General features: G+C 44.3%; 2 protein-coding genes across 2 annotated transcripts in view; both read right to left on the reverse strand.

Annotated features, from left to right (window-relative positions):
- The window catches only part of depdc5 (DEP domain containing 5, GATOR1 subcomplex subunit), a 24,839-nt gene extending 16,065 nt beyond the window's left edge, over positions 1-8,774 (reverse strand). The window contains exons 1-25 of the mRNA XM_062484809.1: positions 8,681-8,774; positions 8,236-8,303; positions 8,057-8,144; positions 7,701-7,747; positions 7,482-7,567; positions 7,284-7,367; positions 7,024-7,073; positions 6,683-6,752; positions 6,432-6,510; positions 6,263-6,324; positions 6,083-6,152; positions 5,755-5,827; positions 5,474-5,577; positions 5,315-5,389; positions 4,956-5,090; positions 4,696-4,757; positions 4,469-4,542; positions 4,217-4,286; positions 4,070-4,106; positions 3,811-3,931; positions 3,221-3,477; positions 2,461-2,661; positions 1,121-1,256; positions 910-1,004; positions 702-752 (exon numbers count right to left, since the gene is read on the reverse strand). Of these exons, the coding sequence (XP_062340793.1) occupies positions 702-752; positions 910-1,004; positions 1,121-1,256; positions 2,461-2,661; positions 3,221-3,477; positions 3,811-3,931; positions 4,070-4,106; positions 4,217-4,286; positions 4,469-4,542; positions 4,696-4,757; positions 4,956-5,090; positions 5,315-5,389; positions 5,474-5,577; positions 5,755-5,827; positions 6,083-6,152; positions 6,263-6,324; positions 6,432-6,510; positions 6,683-6,752; positions 7,024-7,073; positions 7,284-7,367; positions 7,482-7,567; positions 7,701-7,747; positions 8,057-8,144; positions 8,236-8,303; positions 8,681-8,709 (2,224 nt within the window). The 5' untranslated portion in view covers positions 8,710-8,774. The remainder of the gene's footprint in view (positions 1-701; positions 753-909; positions 1,005-1,120; positions 1,257-2,460; positions 2,662-3,220; positions 3,478-3,810; positions 3,932-4,069; positions 4,107-4,216; positions 4,287-4,468; positions 4,543-4,695; positions 4,758-4,955; positions 5,091-5,314; positions 5,390-5,473; positions 5,578-5,754; positions 5,828-6,082; positions 6,153-6,262; positions 6,325-6,431; positions 6,511-6,682; positions 6,753-7,023; positions 7,074-7,283; positions 7,368-7,481; positions 7,568-7,700; positions 7,748-8,056; positions 8,145-8,235; positions 8,304-8,680) is intronic.
- A 366-nt stretch (positions 8,775-9,140) lies between these two features.
- rab36 (RAB36, member RAS oncogene family) lies at positions 9,141-13,157 on the reverse strand. The gene is made up of 11 exons (XM_062484111.1): positions 12,766-13,157; positions 12,210-12,320; positions 11,550-11,641; positions 11,390-11,464; positions 11,065-11,166; positions 10,887-10,951; positions 10,728-10,779; positions 10,564-10,645; positions 10,341-10,431; positions 9,581-9,697; positions 9,141-9,490 (listed from the first exon to the last, which is right to left on the reverse strand). The coding sequence occupies exons 2-11, from the start codon at positions 12,288-12,290 to the stop codon at positions 9,429-9,431; spliced, it is 819 nt and encodes a 272-aa protein (XP_062340095.1). The 5' UTR covers positions 12,291-12,320; positions 12,766-13,157; the 3' UTR covers positions 9,141-9,428.
- Positions 13,158-19,271: the final 6,114 nt, after the last annotated feature.

Here is a 19,271-nt window from a genome sequence, read left to right on the forward strand (position 1 = left end):
GGAGATGGAGGAGGAGATGGAGGAGGAAGAGGAGGAGATGGAGGAGGAGGAGATGGAGGAGGAGATGGAGGAGGAAGAGGAGAAGATGGAGGAGGAGGAGATGGAGGAGGAGATGGTGGAGGAAGAGGAGGAGATGGAGGAGATGGAGATGGAGGAGGAGATGGAAGAGGAGGGGTAGGAGGAGGAGATGGAGGAGGAGGAGATGGAGGAGGAGATGGAGGAGGAAGAGGAGGAGATGGAGGAGGAGATGGAGGAGGAAGAGGAGAAGATGGAGGAGGAGATGGAGATGGAGGAGGAGATGGTGGAGGAAGAGGAGGAGATGGAGGAGGAGGAGATGGAGATGGAGGAGGAGATGGAAGAGGAGGGGTAGGAGGAGGAGATGGAGGAGGAGGAGATGGAGGAGGAGATGGAGGAGGAGGGGGAGGAGGGGACCTAAGTGAACCTTCAGTTTAATGTTTTCCCATCTGATCCACGAGGCCCAACCAGACAGACACCCACAGACGGCCTGGCCAATCAGGGTTAGAGCTGAACATTACATCATCTGTTTGGCTGCTAAAAAACTCCAACCAACCAAACCGATTCTGTTATTGCACACGTGTTCGTGAGTGTCAAAGTGCTGATTGAAGTTTGGTGTGCGGGTGTGTGTGTGTGCCTGTGTATGTGAGTGTGTGTGTGTCTTCCTTAAGGTAGGACAGACTCACTTGGGTCAGAAGTGGCGTCTTCAAATGATGAGCCACGGTTGACAGGGGTTCCTGTACAGAAAGAGAGGGCCGGTTTACACAGTTAACATGATATATGATCAACAGCAAGGTTCAGAAGGGATAATCAAGCCTTGTATGTGGTCTGTTCTAACAGAGTGTGTGTGTGTGTGTGTATGGAGGGTGTGTGTGTGCGTGTGTGTGTGTGTACCCGTGCTGTTACTGCTGGTTGGACTGCCAGTAAACTCCTCCATTCCTCCACTGATGTACAGACTGTTCTCTCCTGTCTGTCGCGAGGTTGACCGCCTGGACGCACACACACACACACACACACACACATAAACCCCGAAAATCAATAACAGCTCCACAGCTCTGTCTCTCGCAAAAAGGGGCGTGTCCCTCCACGCGTGGGCGTGTCTAACCTGCCGGTGGCCTCGTGATAGGCCAGTTCCAGGAGCTCTGCGGAGGTGTGGGCGGGATCTCTCTGCTCACTGCCCTGCATCTCAGCCATGTTCTGCCGGGTCTGGTGGTGGATCTGGATGGCCTCTCCAGAAGGCCCTGTAACACAGCCGTCTCTGTAACACAGCCAGCTCTGTAACACAGCCGTCTCTGTAACACAGCCGAGTCTGTAACACAGCCGACACTGTAACACAGCCGTCTCTAACACAGCCGTCTCTGTAACACAGCCGTCTCTAACACAGCCGAGTCTGTAACACAGCCGAGTCTGTAACACAGCCGACACTGTAACACAGCCGTCTCTAACACAGCCGAGTCTGTAACACAGCCGACACTGTAACACAGCCGTCTCTAACACAGCCGTCTCTGTAACACAGCCGAGTCTGTAACACAGCCGACACTGTAACACAGCCGTCTCTAACACAGCCGTCTCTGTAACACAGCCGACACTGTAACACAGCCGTCTGTCTGAAACCTGCCTGCTGTCTCTGCTGCTCTGGGCCTGGGCCACCCTCATGTGTTTAGTCTGCTGTTGTCTACACAACCTCATGTTTAGTCTGCTGTTGTCTACACAACCTCATGTTTAGTCTGCTGTTGTCTACACAACCTCATGTTTAGTCTGCTGTTGTCTACACAACCTTATGTTTAGTCTGCTGTTGTCTACACAACCTCATGTTTAGTCTGCTATTGTCTACACAACCTCATGTTTAGTCTGCTGTTGTCTACACAACCTCATTTTTAGTCTGCTGTTGTCTACACAACCTCATGTTTAGTCTGCTATTGTCTACACAACCTCATGTTTAGTCTGCTGTTGTCTACACAGCCTCATTTTTAGTCTGCTGTTGTCTACACAACCTCATGTTTAGTCTGCTGTTGTCTACACAACCTCATGTTTAGTCTGCTGTTGTCTACACAACCTTATGTTTAGTCTGCTGTTGTCTACACAACCTCATGTTTAGTCTGCTGTTGTCTACACAACCTCATGTTTAGTCTGCTGTTGTCTACACCAAACGACTCCCCAGGATGGTGACGTGTTCTGATTCAGAATGTATTTGTGTCTGTATGTGTCAAGTCTATGTATCTTTCAATCAATCTTTCAATCAATCTATCAATCTCTTTTAAATATCTTTCAGTGCGTGTTAAGCAATACAAAACGCCTCAACAGTGTGTGTGTGAGTACAGGTGTGTGTACAGGTGTGTGTAGAGGTGTGTGTACAGGTGTGTGTACAGGTGTGTGTAGAGGTGTGTGTACAGGTGTGTGTACAGGTGTGTGTAGAGGTGTGTGTACAGGTGCGTGTGTACTTACCCACTGGGAAGGTGTGCATCCAGCGGCGGCGGTTGGAGGTGAGCTTCATGGGCATGCGCGAGGGGGCGAAGGGGTTGATGAGAGCCCGCTGGGGGGTGTACCCGCCTGGGCGCACGTGCAGCGTGGACTCAGCGCTGCCCACCGTGAAGCGACCCGGCGCACTCGAATCCCTCTGAGACTCCATCATCTTCTCCAGCAACTCTGACAGGAGACATAGGGAGTCAGGTGGCTGAGCGGTGAGGGAATCGGGCTAGTAATCCGAACGTTGCCAGTTCGATTCCCGGTCATGCCAACTGACGTTGTGGGCAAGGCACTTCACCCTACTTGCCTCGGGGGAATGTCCCTGTACTTACTGTAAGTCGCTCTGGATAAGAGCGTCTGCTAAATGACTAAATGTAAATGTACTTACTGTAAGTCGCTCTGGATAAGAGCGTCTGCTAAATGACTAAATGTAAATGTACTTACTGTAAGTCGCTCTGGATAAGAGCGTCTGCTAAATGACTAAATGTAAATGTAATGTAAATGAGGCAGGAGGGAGGCAAGGCCGTTTGTTTACGCAGCGCGTTTCGCAAACGAGGCAGACTCCATGTGCTTCACGTAAAAACACGTCATACAATAAAACCGGATTAAAAAAAATTACTAGAATAAGAATAAGAACGTAACGAGTGGTGAGGGGGATTAGTGGAATGAAATGAGGACGGATGGACAGAGGGAGAAAAGGAGAGACAGAATGTGTGTGTGTGTGTGTGTGGGCCCGTACCTCTGGTGCTGGTGTACCCCAGCGAGCTGCTGACCTCGTACTGGGCCGGTGCCATGCGGGGGATTAGCAGGATGCTGGACACGCGGCCGAGGCTGTCGTCGGACGCCAGGCTCCTCTGCTCGCTCCTCTGCTCGCTCCTCTGCTCGTCCGGCCCCCCCGCCGAGCGCCCGGGGGACGAGGCGCCCCCGGCCCCCCCGCCGCCGGCCTCGGCCGAGCCCCAGCTCTTCCTCCCGCTCGTCTCCCTCTCCCGGCCCGCCCTGGGAGACGAACCCGTCACACAGTCAGAAACCGTTCACAGCCTCAGTTTCTCTTTTTATATCATCCTATTTTGGGGGTTGTTGCTTGTTTGTAGTGCCACACTGGGTGCTTGGGGGCGCATTTACATTTAGTCATCTAGCAGACGCTCTTATCCAGAGCGACTTACAGTAAGTACAGGGACATTCCCCCGAGGCAAGCAGGTTGAAGTGCCTTGCCCAAGGCCACAACGTTATTTTTCTCGGCCGGGAATCGAACCGGCAACCTTCTGATTAATAGCCCGACTGCCTAACCGCTCAGCCATCTGACCCCCATCATCTGGGTAGGGTCTGTACCTGAAGTTTGTGCTCCTCTGGGCTCTCGACGGTCCAGGAAGTCTGAACACCAGTGCATCGTGGGCATCGTAGTCCACTTGGATGGGAAGGCTGTTCTCTGAGTCCTTCGGGGCTCCCAGAGCTGAGGAGAAGATCCAAGGGTTACCAGGGTTACCAGGACGCTTTCAAGCTTCTATGACACGTCAAACATTCCACATATGATGCTTATCAACATCCATATGAAGGAAGAACAGACATGAAAACATGGACCTAATCTTACTGTGGTCTTTGCAGCTCCTTAATCGCTCTGCCTGCATCTGGAAATAAAACCAATCAAATGTCATAACACAGATGTGAAATGAAATATATTCAAAGCTTAAACCTATTTCTGATGAGTTTAGCTGGACGTTGCGTCCACGTGGCGTACTTTGCGTCCGGCCAGCTTGATGCGGGGGGTGAAGGAACTGCAGGAAGACTGGCTCTTGGACGTGTAGAAGCTGTCAACATGGCAACGAAAAGACAAACCAATAAGCTCCACTTCTCTATCAAACACAACTGGATGTTGGAGGAAATATTTGAATTTATTTTGTATTGTCTCCCACTGCAGCTTTAAAGCAACTAGAACTCTTTCAGATGCCTTCTCTGACTAACACTTCTGATCTCCCCCATGTCCCTGTACCTGTGGTTGATCCAGTGGGGTAGGTTGTAGTCGTCTCCCAGTCTGGAGTCTCCAGGCACCGTCCGGTTGTGAAGCTTGTCATGGTTGTAGAGAGAACAACATTCAGTTCCGGACTCTTATAAGGAACCAATCGGAAGCCTCCTGAAGTTCCGGACTTTTAACAGGGACCAATCGGAAGGCCTCCTGAGACCTTCCGTCTTCGATTCAGAGTTCCGGAAGCATCTTACCTTGAACAGCGGCACGGCATGAAGAGGCTGCTCCCCCATGCAGACTAGGTCCACACCAATACCTGGAAACACACCAAGTCTGTTTGACTATCATGATTTCAATAGGAAACCGTTGGTTAAGCTTGTTTAAGGACTGACGCCTTTCACAGTGTCTGTCAGTTGACATTTGAACGAGATCAGAATCACAGAAGGAACTTCTACGTGTGCTGGTGACCGGTCGCCGCGGGTGACGCCGCTCTCTCTCTAACCCGGGCGCTCACCGTTGTCGATCATGCGTTGCTTGGTGAGGATCATGAGAAGGCGATCCACCTCAAACACTCCTACCCCGGGAGTGATCACCACGGACATCTGGCCCGTGCGGTCGAAATTACGGTTGATGTAGTGCTTGTCAAAGACTTCAGAGCAGACAAAGACAGGGTTAGTGAGGTTTGTGTGGCCGGTGTTCGATTCCGACCCCCGGGTACATTTCCTGCACGTCCTCAACTCTTTCATCTCCCCAACATTTCCCGTCCCTGTACTACTGTCACTATCTCTTGATAAAGTACAAACGCCGCAAAACGACGTATTTCAAAGGTAAACAATCACAGAGAGCGCCGCGGCGGTCTCCATGACGACTCACCGTTGAAGGACAGGTTGATGGCTTCTAGATAGTTCCCCTGGGCAGCGGTAGAGTTTTGCCCGGAGGGGAAGCCATCTGTGAAGATAAGCACAAACATAAACATACACAACACGTTAAAAACTATATTTTCAAGATGGGAGGGGAGGGGAGACCTGTTACCTGCTCCTTTGAGGCGCACCAACACTGGGTACTGGATGAAGAGCTTCTTGATGGTGACCAGCAGAGAGGTCCACTCGTCACGTCTCTCGTTCTGAGCGACCACCCTGTACACACGGCACGACAGACATCAACACACTACAGAGGGCTCGCTGGCCATCAGATCGCTCATACTAGCCAGTAACAACATAATACTGTGTATGTGATATCATATTTAGACATCTTTAGCCAGGACGCTATGCTGGGGTTAGAACTATGCAGGAGGTGGCTGAAGGCCTGCTGACCTGTAGAAGTCCTCATAGAAGCGTCCCTCGTGGTCCTGTCTGATGGACCCTCGCAGGATCTCAGGGAACTCCTCTGAGGCCCAAAACAGAAAACAAGAAGGTAGTTTGCAACCTAGCGATTTCTAGTCCGACATCGCTAAAAGAGTATTCGTTATCCTATACTTTGGTTTGTTTGAGCATGCATCTTTCGTGTGACCAAGAGTGAGTTTGAACAGAATAGTCGTCAAAGGAGAATGGAAGTGACTTAATCAACCTTATTAATTAGTCATAACAGAGAGTATTTTTCTGTTCAGCCGAGTCTGAAAGGAAGACAAGTGAGGTAACTCACCCATAGTTTTGGCGTTGTAAAAAGTTCGTGAAAAAAGGACCACTGTCACCTCATGGCTACAATTCTTCTCCTAAAAGTAAACGACAGTGAACTTAAGGTTGTTTAACTCCCATTAAACCTCAGGAATGCTTGTTAAAACTGGGTTTACAAATACTGCTGCAGACCATAAAAATCACAAACCTTCCATTTGGCAAAAAGGTCAGACAAGAAACCACTGACAGCCTTCTCAAAGTAGAGATCGCCTGAAACGAACATGTGAAGTCATGCTGTGACCTGTTTATAAGTCCAACTCGATCAGTTATCACATTCCCTCACCAACCGGAATAAAAACTCTCTCGGAACAACTCACCATAGATGTCAAAGTCCCACATCTCACAGCTCATCTGGATGAAGATGTACACCATCGCAGACGTGGACCTAAACACCACCTACACGGCAAACAGAGCTAGTATTCAACCGAAAACACAACTTCAAACAGTTGATCACCAGCACTCTCGAAATATGTACTCGAAATATACACTCGTACATCCATAACTATACTATAGTGTGTTTGAGTTCCCAACACAGTGGTTGTGAAGTGAGCCGATGCTGCCTGCTCACCCTAGTGTCTTCACTGATGTATCCACATGTGACCTTCTCCCCTTTCACCCACAGCTCACTGGCCTGGGCTCTGCAAGGATCACGGGGAGAACAGAGGAGTCAGGTGGCTGAGCGGTTAGGGAATTGGGCTAGTAATCATAAGGTTGCCAGTTCGATTCCCGGCTGTGCCAAATGACATTGTGTCCTTGGGCAAGTCGCTCTGGATAAGAGCGTCTGCTAAATGACTAAATGTAAATGTAAAATGTAAGAACAGACGGGTGTTGAGAGAGGGGACAGAGAAGAAGCGAGTAGAGAAAAACACCCTTCCTACATTTGTCACAGTGTGTGCCTTCCATATGTACCTGATTCCGGCAAACTCCACTTTATGGGTCACGTAGGCAGAAGTGCTCACCTGGGACACGAGAGGGGGTTTCAGTCAGAGGACACCGTGCGCTGACAACATGAACAACTCAATCACGTAAACTGCTAACAACTCAATGGTAAAGGGCAGACACACACACGCACAAACACCCTTGTACACAAGTACACACACACTCTTCACGTCTCCTCTTCCATACACACACACACACACACACACACACACTGCTGTGAGCCTCCTCACCAGACTCTTCTTCAGTCTCCACATGTCTCCTCTTCCGATGTACTGGTCCTTGAAGGTGAGCTCTACAAGGTCCAGGGTTACGTCCTGGCAGACAGACACATCACAAGCCCCTACTTGCTTTATAATGTCTTGATAATGTTGGTTACATTGACTGAAATGAAGACGTTCCTGTTCTGATGAATAGATAGATAAAAGCACCTTGGGGTCCACGATGTTGACAATGACATCTTGATAGGCTCGCAGTTTGAAGGCTTGTGCAACAGTCTGATCCACACTGATGGTTTCTATATGAATTGGGATGAAGAATATATCTGGTTTAATATCGACAGATAGCATTCCTTATACAAGTCATTGGCAATTGGACTCACTAATGAAATCTGGGCCAGTTTAGCAGTGTGATATAAAGATGTGTTGTACCTTTTTGAAGATCCACTTTGAGGCTTTTCACCTGCAGCAGGAGAGGACTGTCGAGGGGGAGGACAGGAGGATAGAAACAATTCAGAGGATTATTAATTCAATCTTACATTTGATTAATTTAGCAGACACTTTTCATCCATAGCTACATACAAATAACGCACATAGAAAGTAGAGCAGAAGATCAAGGATCAGAAGTGCAGAGGGCTACATTATTTCAGTAGGAGGGATGTCAGAATCAAGGAACAGTATCTACGAGCCGCACAAATGAATAATGACGAATGATTGCATCTATTAGTTCAGCACATAGCCTACGATATGAAGACATAGTAACATGTCCTCAAGTACACTCTTCTGACCTGTATTCGTCTGCGGGGTGTGCGATCTCAATGATGTCTCCAAGACTCGCTTGGGGGAAGACTTTGGGGTTCACAACCAACTCATCTTCTGCATAACGGGAGGGATCGTGAAAGAATTAGACACAAATATGTATTTAAATGTTTAACGGAGTACTCTTTATTCATCACTTTAAACTCACCGCTCCCCCCAAAGCCTTTCTTGTGCACCACAAGCTTGTAGGTCTTATTTGTCTTCATGGTGAACAGACTGAGGAAACGTAAACAAGCAACACGAGTTAATGGACTGGCCTCACACGCAGAATACCTGACCACATAAACCTATTATATTGATCTGCTTAATATAGAACTCCATTAAAACTGATTCCTATAATACCACTGTTTATCTTACAGTTATTGACACTGAGGATGATGAATGATGAGCTACTGCAATGTAGCTCTGAACACTGTAACTAAACCAGACAGGACAAAACACCCTTCATAGTCGTCTCGTGATGTTGTCACTGTTAGCTATCTAAGCTAATCTGCCAGCAGTCTTCGAGCCGTGTGCTTGGGTAAGTTGTTTTACTACACAAAACGGAACGGTTAGCGGTTGCATTGAAGGGAAAACTCACATTTAAAACGTACTTATGGGGAATGTATCGGCATTTTTTCATGCATTTCTGAGTTGTTGTGTCTGAATGCTAGCTGGGAGCTTCTGCTGCACCATGATTTCTCCACTTCCTCAAAAACATGTGGTTTCCGCCCACTTGTCACCTCATACAGGCTGATGATTGGTCAGTTTAAATAGACGTAACTGCGCACGCGTAGCACAACAGACTATAGTAAAGTCTAACACCATATTTTCGGTAGGCAATACAAAAATATTAACTTTTATTTCAAATAGAAGTGTTACAACAGCAACCTAAATGATATAAAAATGTCCTGGTGGTGGGGTGTGTACACTAAATAAATGATTTTATAGAAATTAGTTATTCCAGGAAAATTCTTCATTTAAAATATCTTATATTTTGAAATATTTTGGCAATCTGTGGACTACAGATATGAGAGAAAATGCATAACAAACTTAAATTCAGATGAATTAAAAACCAATCTAAAACACTGTACATTTATTAAATACTTATATATAATGCATAATACAATTAATGACAAAACAGAGTCAAATAAAAACATTGAAATCATAAAATACATGGCAGTAGCTGCAGTAGAGCGTCCAGGTAAGAAAACCAAGGAGGACTAAAATGGAAACCAGAAAGAGAATGAAGTGTCATCACATGAACCCTCCACCTCTTCAGTACAGTTCAAATACATGTTTTCTCATCCTTATCCTTCCTCTAGACGGTTTTCTCAGCACCTCATCCACGGCTAGATGTTTTCAGCAGCAGTTTTTCTTTTCGTCTTTCGACTGGGCCTCTTCCAGGTTGGCTCTGTCTGAGCCTGGAGGGAGGGAGGGAGGGAATAAACTGAATTAAAGTGTCTGCAAATTGACATTGCCCTGACCCTGAATAACAAAAAGTCGCCCCTTACCGATACGGTTTCCCCTTCCAATGCTGTTAGGGGTGATCCCTTTCTCCAGGTCCTTTAGTATGGAGTCCTCAAAGGCCAAGGCAGCCACTCTAAAGAAGAACTCCTGCACATTGTCACCTAAAACAGAGCCACAAACACAGTTTATACACACACACAGAAAGAAGGTTAAAGACGCACTTGTTCCGGGAGTACAACGGTACTTAGGAATGATTTGCTGGACCTGATATTAGTTTCCTCTAGGAAAACAATGACTCTTATTGAGGGACTTGTTTCTCTTGTTGGTTAGTTGTAACTGATTTAACTTCTTGTACTTTGAATTATATTATTGTTGCTTGCTTTCCTACAGGTACACTCTTGCACTTTTGAGGTTTATGTTGTTTAATTGTAACTTGTTTAACTACATGCTCTTATGTTTCTTCCCATTGGCACTTATTTGCTTTTCACAATGTATGCTTCATGTTTTGGCTATCCGCAATGTTTTGGGGCTATCTCGTTGTTCATGATCATTGACCTATGCACTTTTGTAAAGCTCTCTCTTGGAAGTCGCTTTGAATAAAAGCGTCTGCTAAATGAATAAATGTAAATGTAAGAGCTGTGGCTGTATCCGCTACAGTTATTACAATTGAGAAGAGCAAGTTTTTACTGCAAGCTTTCCATAGATCTCAAGTCTCTGCCATTACATTTACAGTGCATTTTTGTTTACGATACTGATGATTTTGAAGTTATCAGCCTTTCATCTCAATGTCAAAGATGTATGCACCTGTTTTGGCAGAAACCGACCAAAATTCAGCGTTCATCTCAGTCGCTATTCTGAGAGCATCTTTCTCTGTCCTGTGGCATTCCTCTGGGGACTTGCAGAGACAGAAAAAACGAATACAATGCATGAATGAAAGCATGAATCCCGTAAGGCCAAAAGACTAAATGTGTGCGTTTGTTCTGTGAAAATATGATATGATCGTGAGCATTCACGTAAGTGACCTCACCAGTAGGTCACTCTTTGTTCCAACCAGGAAGACAAAACAGGAACCTGGCTCGTTTTCTCTCAGGGCTTCCTCCAGCCACTGTCTGAAGGAAGAGGTACATTTTAGATGCTTTTTCTTGTTCCCGTTAATTAATCCGGTCCCTTATTAATGTCTCTCGACCCTACCGTGTGTGCTCTAGGGTCTTGATGTCTGCCATGTCGAAGACAGTGACGATCACTGTGAAAAACAAACTCCATATGTGAGTAGAGACATCGGCAACAACAACAAGAAATCTGCGTCTGTTCTCACAAATCACTTTATCCTTAAGGGAAAAACCTTTTTACCCTGAGCACCTCTGTAGTAGGCAGAAGCAATGCATTTAAATTTCTCCTGGCCCGCTGTGTCCCAGCTACATTGTGAAAGCAACAGAACAGATCAGTGACTGTAAAGTACTGGCAATAATTCTGAAATCAAAGCCGTAGATGTGTACAAATGTCAAAACACACAGAAATGTGTACTTACATCTGGAGCGAGAATGGAACTCCACAGAGCTCAAACCTCTCGATTTCAAAGTCCACCCCGATGGTTGCTTTGTAATCCCGGTCAAACGCATCTTTGCAGAACCTGAGGGCAAAACAGATGCATGTAAAACAATCAATATCATCTACATCTATATGAATACAGCTCTGGAAACAATGGAGAGACCACCGTACCTTTTTCTTTGATTAAAAAAAAAAGTTGAGAAGGACAATTTTGAGTGAGGAACAGAAGGATACAATTTGCAGTGGCCTCTTAAATTTTTACAAATCGACAAACCCATACTGTAGAACAAACTGTCATCCTGTACCTATTGATGAGGCAGGTCTTGCCTACATTCAGGTCGCCCACAACTACCGCTTTCGACATCTTCAGCCTGTCCCATCTTCAGAAGCAGATTAAACAGAAGGCGTCATCACTGTTATTCATCTGACTGGAATTAGGTTAATTAGGCCAACCGGTAAACTGACCCATGGTGCCTTTCATCTCTGTCTTTAAAAGAAACCTTGGCCTCTGCATTCCAGTCGTCCTTCTTCTGTAAACAAGCCTGTGGGTTGTGACACTGGAAGGAAGGGATGGAATGATCGGAGAATCGACGTTAGCAGTTAACACAGAGGAGAATCGGTGAGGGAAAACATACTTGAGGCCTGGAAGGAGACATTTCGGTCGTTAGAAACGTCCCATCTGATCTAGAGGTTCTCCCACTACTGTCAACTTTCAGATTGACTGTCTACTTTCCCTAACTCTGAGGGGGGAAGGAGTTTTAGGTGGAAGTTTGTTTGTTGTGAAAACTGAAATGAGAACCGCTGCTAACTGACTGGGGTCTTTATGGAAGTTGGGTTAATGGACAAATGTATACCGTGTGCCGTTTTTTCAGAAAATCTGTCCGAAACTAGTCCTGTGATCCAGATACGCACACACAACCGTCTGTGAAAAAAAGAGCCTTGAATGGATGTCACACGTTTTCAATAATAACCTGAATCTTAATTAAAATTGCCACTCCGGCCTTCTCCTACATCCTGTTTGTTCCTCACTCTCCGTTAAAATACCGTATCCGCAGTAACTGTCTGTGGTCATTTAGGCTTAGACGAATAGTTTGTTTTGTGGCAGTAGCTTAGTGGTTAGAATACCTTTGGGAACTTGCAGATGACCCTGTCTCTGCTTACAGGTGCGGAGAAGTGCTTCATCGTCCCGTTCCTCGTCTCGTCCATACTGATTTGGAGAACGAGGTTTGCTAAAACCTGTAAAGCAGAATATATTCTCACCATGCGAGTGGCAGTGACCACGCATGTCTGTCTGACATTCTCACCTCATCACATATCCCAATAACTTATTGTAGTGCAATATAATTTACAATTAGCCTTCATTTCAAGTAGTCGTGTGAAGGCAAAACAACTGTTCTCAGGGCTTCTCCCTCGAATGCGTATATTTTCAAGGTCTGATTAAACTGGTAAATGCATATAACCGTAACTAGATATTAAATGCATATAACCGTAACTAAATATTAAAACATGAATGCAAAACTCGAACGAGCTCGTGAGTTTAGTTTGCTAGGTAGCTAGCTAATACTGTAGCAGTTGTTAGATATTGCGAGCATAAATACGATGGCAGCAATTTGTGAATACTGTAAACAATTACCAATGAATGTGTAACATTGTAACGGCTAGTTAAGCCAATTGTACTCACGTTTTCCTTTCAACTTGTACTGGTTGTGTGTTGCAGTGTAGCAGACAAGCTCGAGCTCTGCATCAGACCAATTCGTATCTCCATAGCAACTCCGTGCCGTGCCCCACCGGCAAGCATCACGTGGCTTGGAGCCCGACTGCAGATACATTTATCGATAACATTTAAGAGATTGTCTACATCGACTGTACACGTCACGATATTAAGCGATATTCTGGTGGTGCGTGCCAGCGAGGAGGGCATATAGTCGAACGTACAAATCGTTTGCCTTGATTGTGCAGTTATGAATTCCACAAATGAAATTCATACATCGCTGAACATTTTATGTAAGAGCATACATTAACGAGGAGTTGTGGGAAATAACTAATCCGATGAAATGTCTTCTATCGTGAAAGCCTGTGACGTAATCAGACCCGTACAGATGTACAGTGCCCACTTAGGGAAGGATGTAATTCTCTCGTTTAATTGGGTGTGCTTTGCCTTCGGCAAGGGCACAACCTTTGTTCTCTCACATATATATTATTGGGTGTGCTCAAGCCTTCGGCGAGAGCACAACCTTTGTTCTTTCACATATATATTTATTGTGAGAATGCTGTTAAGCATTCTCACAATAAATATTCTCAGTTCACAATAAACATTCTCAGTTCTTCCGCAGATTTTTGGCCTTTAACTCGTTCTGCATAATTTAACCGATTCCTACAACTTTTGTATCAAAACGTTCAGCTCCTTCAGGAGATGATGGCTATGACTTTTGGTATTTCTCACTTTTATACTTTTTAAGACATTAAGGTTTTTGTGCAAATTATTCTCCCATTAAAAGTAATGGTAAATCCTTTCAAATCATTAAAAAGCTTCCTCCTCTTTCAAACGTAACTACTTCAGCTTACTTTCAGCTAGAGACACCATTCAACCTTTAAAATGTTCACAAGACATTCAGCTATTCCCAAATGATTCAGCTTTTTCAAATGTTCAGCCAATTTTGAATTATGACAGTTTGAAATACATTAAAATGTTTGCTCCTTCTTGATTTTTATGAATGAGCAGCCAGCAGAGTGGCACACTCTGCTGGCTGCTCTTTTTCTGATATTCAACTAATTTGTCAAACAAATTCCTCTAACGTTCATATAGTTTAACTTACAGAAACAAGTTATACCTTAAAATGTAGGAAAAATTGTCCTCTTTCAGCCAATGTAACTACTAAAGAGCTCACATTTACAGATTTTCAGCTATGAGCCTTGAAGCGAGAGCAGCCTTTCAAATTCTCTCACTAACTTCAATGGAGAGGTGAGTAAAATCAGTCAGAGAAAGCAAGAAGGAACAAGATTTTGAAACTGCCGATAGAGTCGTATTTCTGACCGCACAGACATATAAAGGACATCTCTGGTTTCGGCAGAGTCTTGGGTCTCGGAAAATATCCTTATATTTTGGATTGGACGTATAGTTTTGCGTCTAGGTCAACTTGTTTGAGGTGTGGATGCTAGGTAAATGTTCGTTTTTCTCTCTGCCTAGCTCGTTAGCTATCACAGCTGCGCCATCACCGTGGCAACCAAACAAACAAGCACCAGGAAAGCAAAAGGAACACGTTTTTGAAACTGCAGGTAGAGTCGTATTTCTGACTGCACAGACATATAAAGAATATCTCTGGTTTCGGCAGAGTCTTGGGTCTCGGAAAATATCCTTATATTTTGGATTGGACGTACAGTTGTGCGTCTAGGTTATCTTGTTTGAGGTGTGGATTCTAGCTACATTTCTCTTATTCTATGCCCTCAGCGCGTTAGCAATCATAGCTGCACCATCACCGTAACGACAGACACACCACTCAGTCTCTCACACAGGTGATTGGTACGTTTACTTGACCATGAGAAACACGATTACTAGCAATTGTCGATTTATGCCAATAATACGATTACTCCGTTTACATGTGTAATTAGTTATGCGATTACTCAATAAACGCGTCTACATGATTCTTTTTTATTAATCGTTGTATGCTCCACGGACAAAACTTGCACCATCATCCTTCTGCAACAAAGTGTCGCCGTGTCTTCCTGTATCGGCTCTACTGCTGTATGTTTCATTCCATCAACACATTGAATCCTACTAAGAAAGCCGAGTAAACGCACTCAATGGTAGGCTACATCTGCTACTGCTATTACTATCCCAACTATAATTTCAGCTGTTAAAACGATAATATTCTTGTTTTGACTAGCTAGCCTACTTCTTCTGTTTAACAGTTCAGCTTTCAGCTTCTCCCGCATTGTAGGCTATTTTAGCTCTTAGCTTTGTTAAGATGATGCAGATGATGCAGTTCAGCTTCCACACTGCCTCTTTTGTGTCACTCACACATTTTTGAAATTCATTTCAGCTTGCGGGTATTTTCTAATTTCTCACTTTTATACTTTTTAAAATATAAAGGTTTTTGTTCAAAATTATTCTCCCTTTAAAAGTAATGGTAAATCCTTTCAAATCATTGTTGGAATGCTGCTCCAGCCCCTTTCAAAAATACCTTTCGGTTGCTTTGAAGCTTCAGCTTATAACTTTCTACTAAATTTTCACTATTTTCAGCTTTTTTTAGCATGGTCAGCTATCCCCATTCAGGTTTTCAGCATTCTCACTGCTGTTTCGCAGGAACAGCCTTTTCTAGTTATTATTTATTTTCGCCCCCCTAAAACTCAGTCAATATTTGGCCTACATACACAACGGCGGTGTCAAAAGGTTCGTCTTGGTAGCGGTTGCGTTGCTTCTATTGGAATTTACGTTCGGTTGCATGGTTTGGGCTTAAGTTAAGTTTTTGTGGCGAAAAGTGAAGCTAACGGTGGCTAATTTGCTAGCCACAGTCACTGACGTTACTAACGTCACTACGTCACTAACATCACGAAAAAACGCGTGACTACCTGTAGCAGAACATTCGTTTCGCATCTGTTAACTTGGGGGATAGCTAGGCTAACTATAGCTTTACTGCAAGGCAGCTGCAGGAACGCCACAAGCAAAGAGGCCAGGGAGATAACTATTTACTCATTTTACTTTGTGATATGACACACAATTGTGATGTGTAATGTACAATATTAGCTGATATTATTAAGGAAGTAAGCCCACATCTACTTTCGGAAACGGTAGTCTACTATTTCACTGAAATATTAGCATCATGACATTAGCCTCTGTTGCCCGGGCAACACATACTACAGTGGTCTATGATGTATCTGTTTTCAATCATTAAAATAAACATTCCTCACATATACATTTTCGTTGTAGGATTTATTATGACATTAGATTACAAGTAAACGATTTGTGGGTGAAATTATCATTACCTGTGGTTTCAATCCAGTGTATCACTGCAACGCTGTAGCCTACGCGAGACAGACAAAAACATCTAACATACACAGCTGTTTAGGAAGTCAAACGGAGACAGAACATGTTAGGCACTCCCCTTACTTAAATCAAAAGTCTATCTAACTACTAACCTGAACTTCATTGCCACAGCCTAAACGTTGTCAATCTGTTCATGAAAATAATTAATTTCAGCCTAAACCGTACAATGGAACGTTTAATCGAATTCAACCAACGCAATCGCTACCGAGACGAACACAGCAGTAGTCTAGTACTGTACCGTACTGTAGTAGTAGAATTTACCGGGGCAGCTTCTCCACACAGGGCTATATCGCATTTTGCGTTGTTACCTTACAATGATCGCTACCAGTGAGCTTTTTATGAATGAGCGATTTTCCACTAAATGTCAAGCTTATTTAAGTTTTGGGGGGCATATTTTCAGTTAGCAGATGGTACTGTTTGAATCGCGATTCCATCTTCTACTGCCGGGTAACGTCGTAGAATAATCTTCAAAGGGGGTTCTTTATTAATGAATGAATGCAATGAGTAGGCTAAATGCATGAAAATATCACGAGAAGGGAAAAACTTAAAAGGACGTTTAAGTCATAGAGATTAGGTCAATTTGTACACTGGTCTGCCAAATTTATTCGTTTTGATTCAACGATGAGGCTGCCTCTTGCAGGGGAAATGAGAAGACATCCATTTCATTCTACACTTCACTCGTATTTTCAGTTGTAAATGAGCAGCAAAAAAAAATGCTTTTAAATCTATGTAATCTTTATAAATAATAAGTATGCATTTTTATATAAAATAAAGAAATATCAGTTGTAAAAATGTCATTAAAAAACGGACCCCTGTCCAACCGACGCAAGCAAGCACACCCTACAATTTCCCCAGAAATTGTACCCTCTCTAGTTGATTATTAAAACAAAGACTCAGTGGACCAGCCTCCGTCTAGACCCAACTCGTAGATGCGTCTGCGCCTCTAGCCTTAAATGTTGCATTGGGAGCTCAAGTAAGCTCAAAGCTATTAATTCATTTTTATATAAAATATACAGAAATATCAGTTGTAAAAATGTCATTCAAAAACGGACCCCTGTGCAACCGACGCAAGCAAGCACACCCTACAATTTCCACAGAAATTGTACCCTCTCTAGTTGATTATTAAAACAAAGATTCAGTGGACCAGCCTCCGTCTAGACCCAACTCGTAGATGCGTCTGCGCCTCTAGCCTTAAACGTTGCATTGGGAGCTAAAGTAAGCTCAAAGCTATTAATTCTGTTCTGAGTGAATGTACCGAAATACATTTCTTCGTTCCTACCAGATCTCTCAAACAGGTGTGAACGCCGGCTGAGGCAGTTATTACGGTAACACCGAAAGTTCCGGTTACTCCCACGGGACGGCAGTAGAGATCCGACAACTGCTTTAGCCATGCAGATTGCTGTGTCATGCCAGGCAAGCTAGTCCTCTACACATTTTCAGTAATCATCGTCTCGCACCATGAACAGACTAGGGAATGTTCATGGTCTGGGGGGGGGGACAAGCTGGGGCCAGTTGTATTGTTAGCGGGTCCAGTTACATTAAACACTATTGTTGTCATAGTCTTCTTGATTAACAGGCAAAATGCCATGTTTATAATTATTCAGACTTTACATTTACAACAACAAGCTTGGGCCCCCTTGTGGGGGACAGGGGCACTGGCCCCCCTGATCCCCCCAGACTCAACCATGGATACTGTTTCCAAGACAATATAAACAGTGTGATGTTATGCTGGTGTTCATGACCATACTGGCATAAGAAATAAGAAATGTAAGATAACAGTAAAATAAATCACCCAGTTCTAGGCCGATCCTAAAGCCTGGGTTACAGTGTGGCAAGGTTTTGTCTAGACCGACTAATACCTGCTAATGGTCCTATAACCCTAATGTGTCTGAGATGCACTAATATCTCCTTCATCCCTCAGGTGTGATTCTGTCTCATCACTGATCAATACTTGATGGACCACAACAGGGCACTATGAGGCCTGATTAATTCCCTTCCTCCTCTCCCAATCCCCACACATTAATCCTCTCCTTTTCCAAAACCCAGTTGGGCCTGCAGTATGTAGGGCAGCTCCGTGATTTGTCTGCTTTTAATGTCTTATGTACCCCCGGTACGGTGTCCTTGAGTGCCGAGAAAGGCGCCTTTAAATAAAATATATTATTATTATTATTATACGGTGGCTTGACGCTTTATGACAGGAGGACATCCCAGTTGTGCTGGGATGTCAGCTTCTATTCAAAAGGTCTATATCTCTTGAATATCCACTCTTGGACTCGACAGAGCCCCTGGATCAAGCACCGAAAGTGTGAATCACCGCAAATCCAGCCCAGTTCAGTACATCTGACACGCTGTTCTAAAGTGTGAACGCGTTTCAACAATCCCCCTTTGATCGTTCGGGTCATGTGAGGTGTCTCTCTCTCTCTTCTCTCTCTCCTCTCCTCTTGTTTTTTTTATTTTTGTTGTCTTTTTTTTCCGGTCTTGATATTGGTTCCCTTTTTTAGAAAACGCATCCTTCTTTTGATTCGCTCCTGCATCAAACCAGTACCCCAAAGGGTGTATGATAAGACTGAAGATCAAAGAGTTTTTGTTTTGTTTGTTTTTTTAGGGGAGGGGGGAGGGGGGGGAATAAAAGCTAAATGGGAGATGCAAGACCTAACCGATGGAAAAATGTGCTGATGATCTAATCAGACTAATAATAAACCTCAAAATGAAGGGATTTGTAGTTTTTTGCTGTGTGCAATGGCTGCCTCACTAAGAATGTGACTACAAATACTTCTGGGCGTGTGTCAGTTTGTGCTTTTTACTGGATAGACGGATGAGAACCATTAAACTACATGTATGTTTTCTCTATATACCTCCTTTGATTGCTGCAGCTAGTTCACCAAGTCAAGTAGTTTGTTGACTCCTCATGACTGTCACAAGGTCGAGTTTCAGCAAGACTATGCTTCCCCTATGGAGGAATTTATTATTTTTACTGCCTAAACAAATACCCACTGTTACTAAAAACTGTAACATTTCTCCTCTCTCTTTCTCCACCTCCTCTCTCTCTCTCTCTCCTCTCTCTCTCTCTCTCTCTCTCTCTCTCTCTCTCTCTCTCTCTCTCTCTCTCTCTCTCTCTCATCTCTCTCTTCTCTCTGTCTCTC

Source organism: Osmerus eperlanus, chromosome 18, assembly GCF_963692335.1.
Source record: "Osmerus eperlanus chromosome 18, fOsmEpe2.1, whole genome shotgun sequence".
NCBI classification, from domain to species: domain Eukaryota; kingdom Metazoa; phylum Chordata; class Actinopteri; order Osmeriformes; family Osmeridae; genus Osmerus; species Osmerus eperlanus.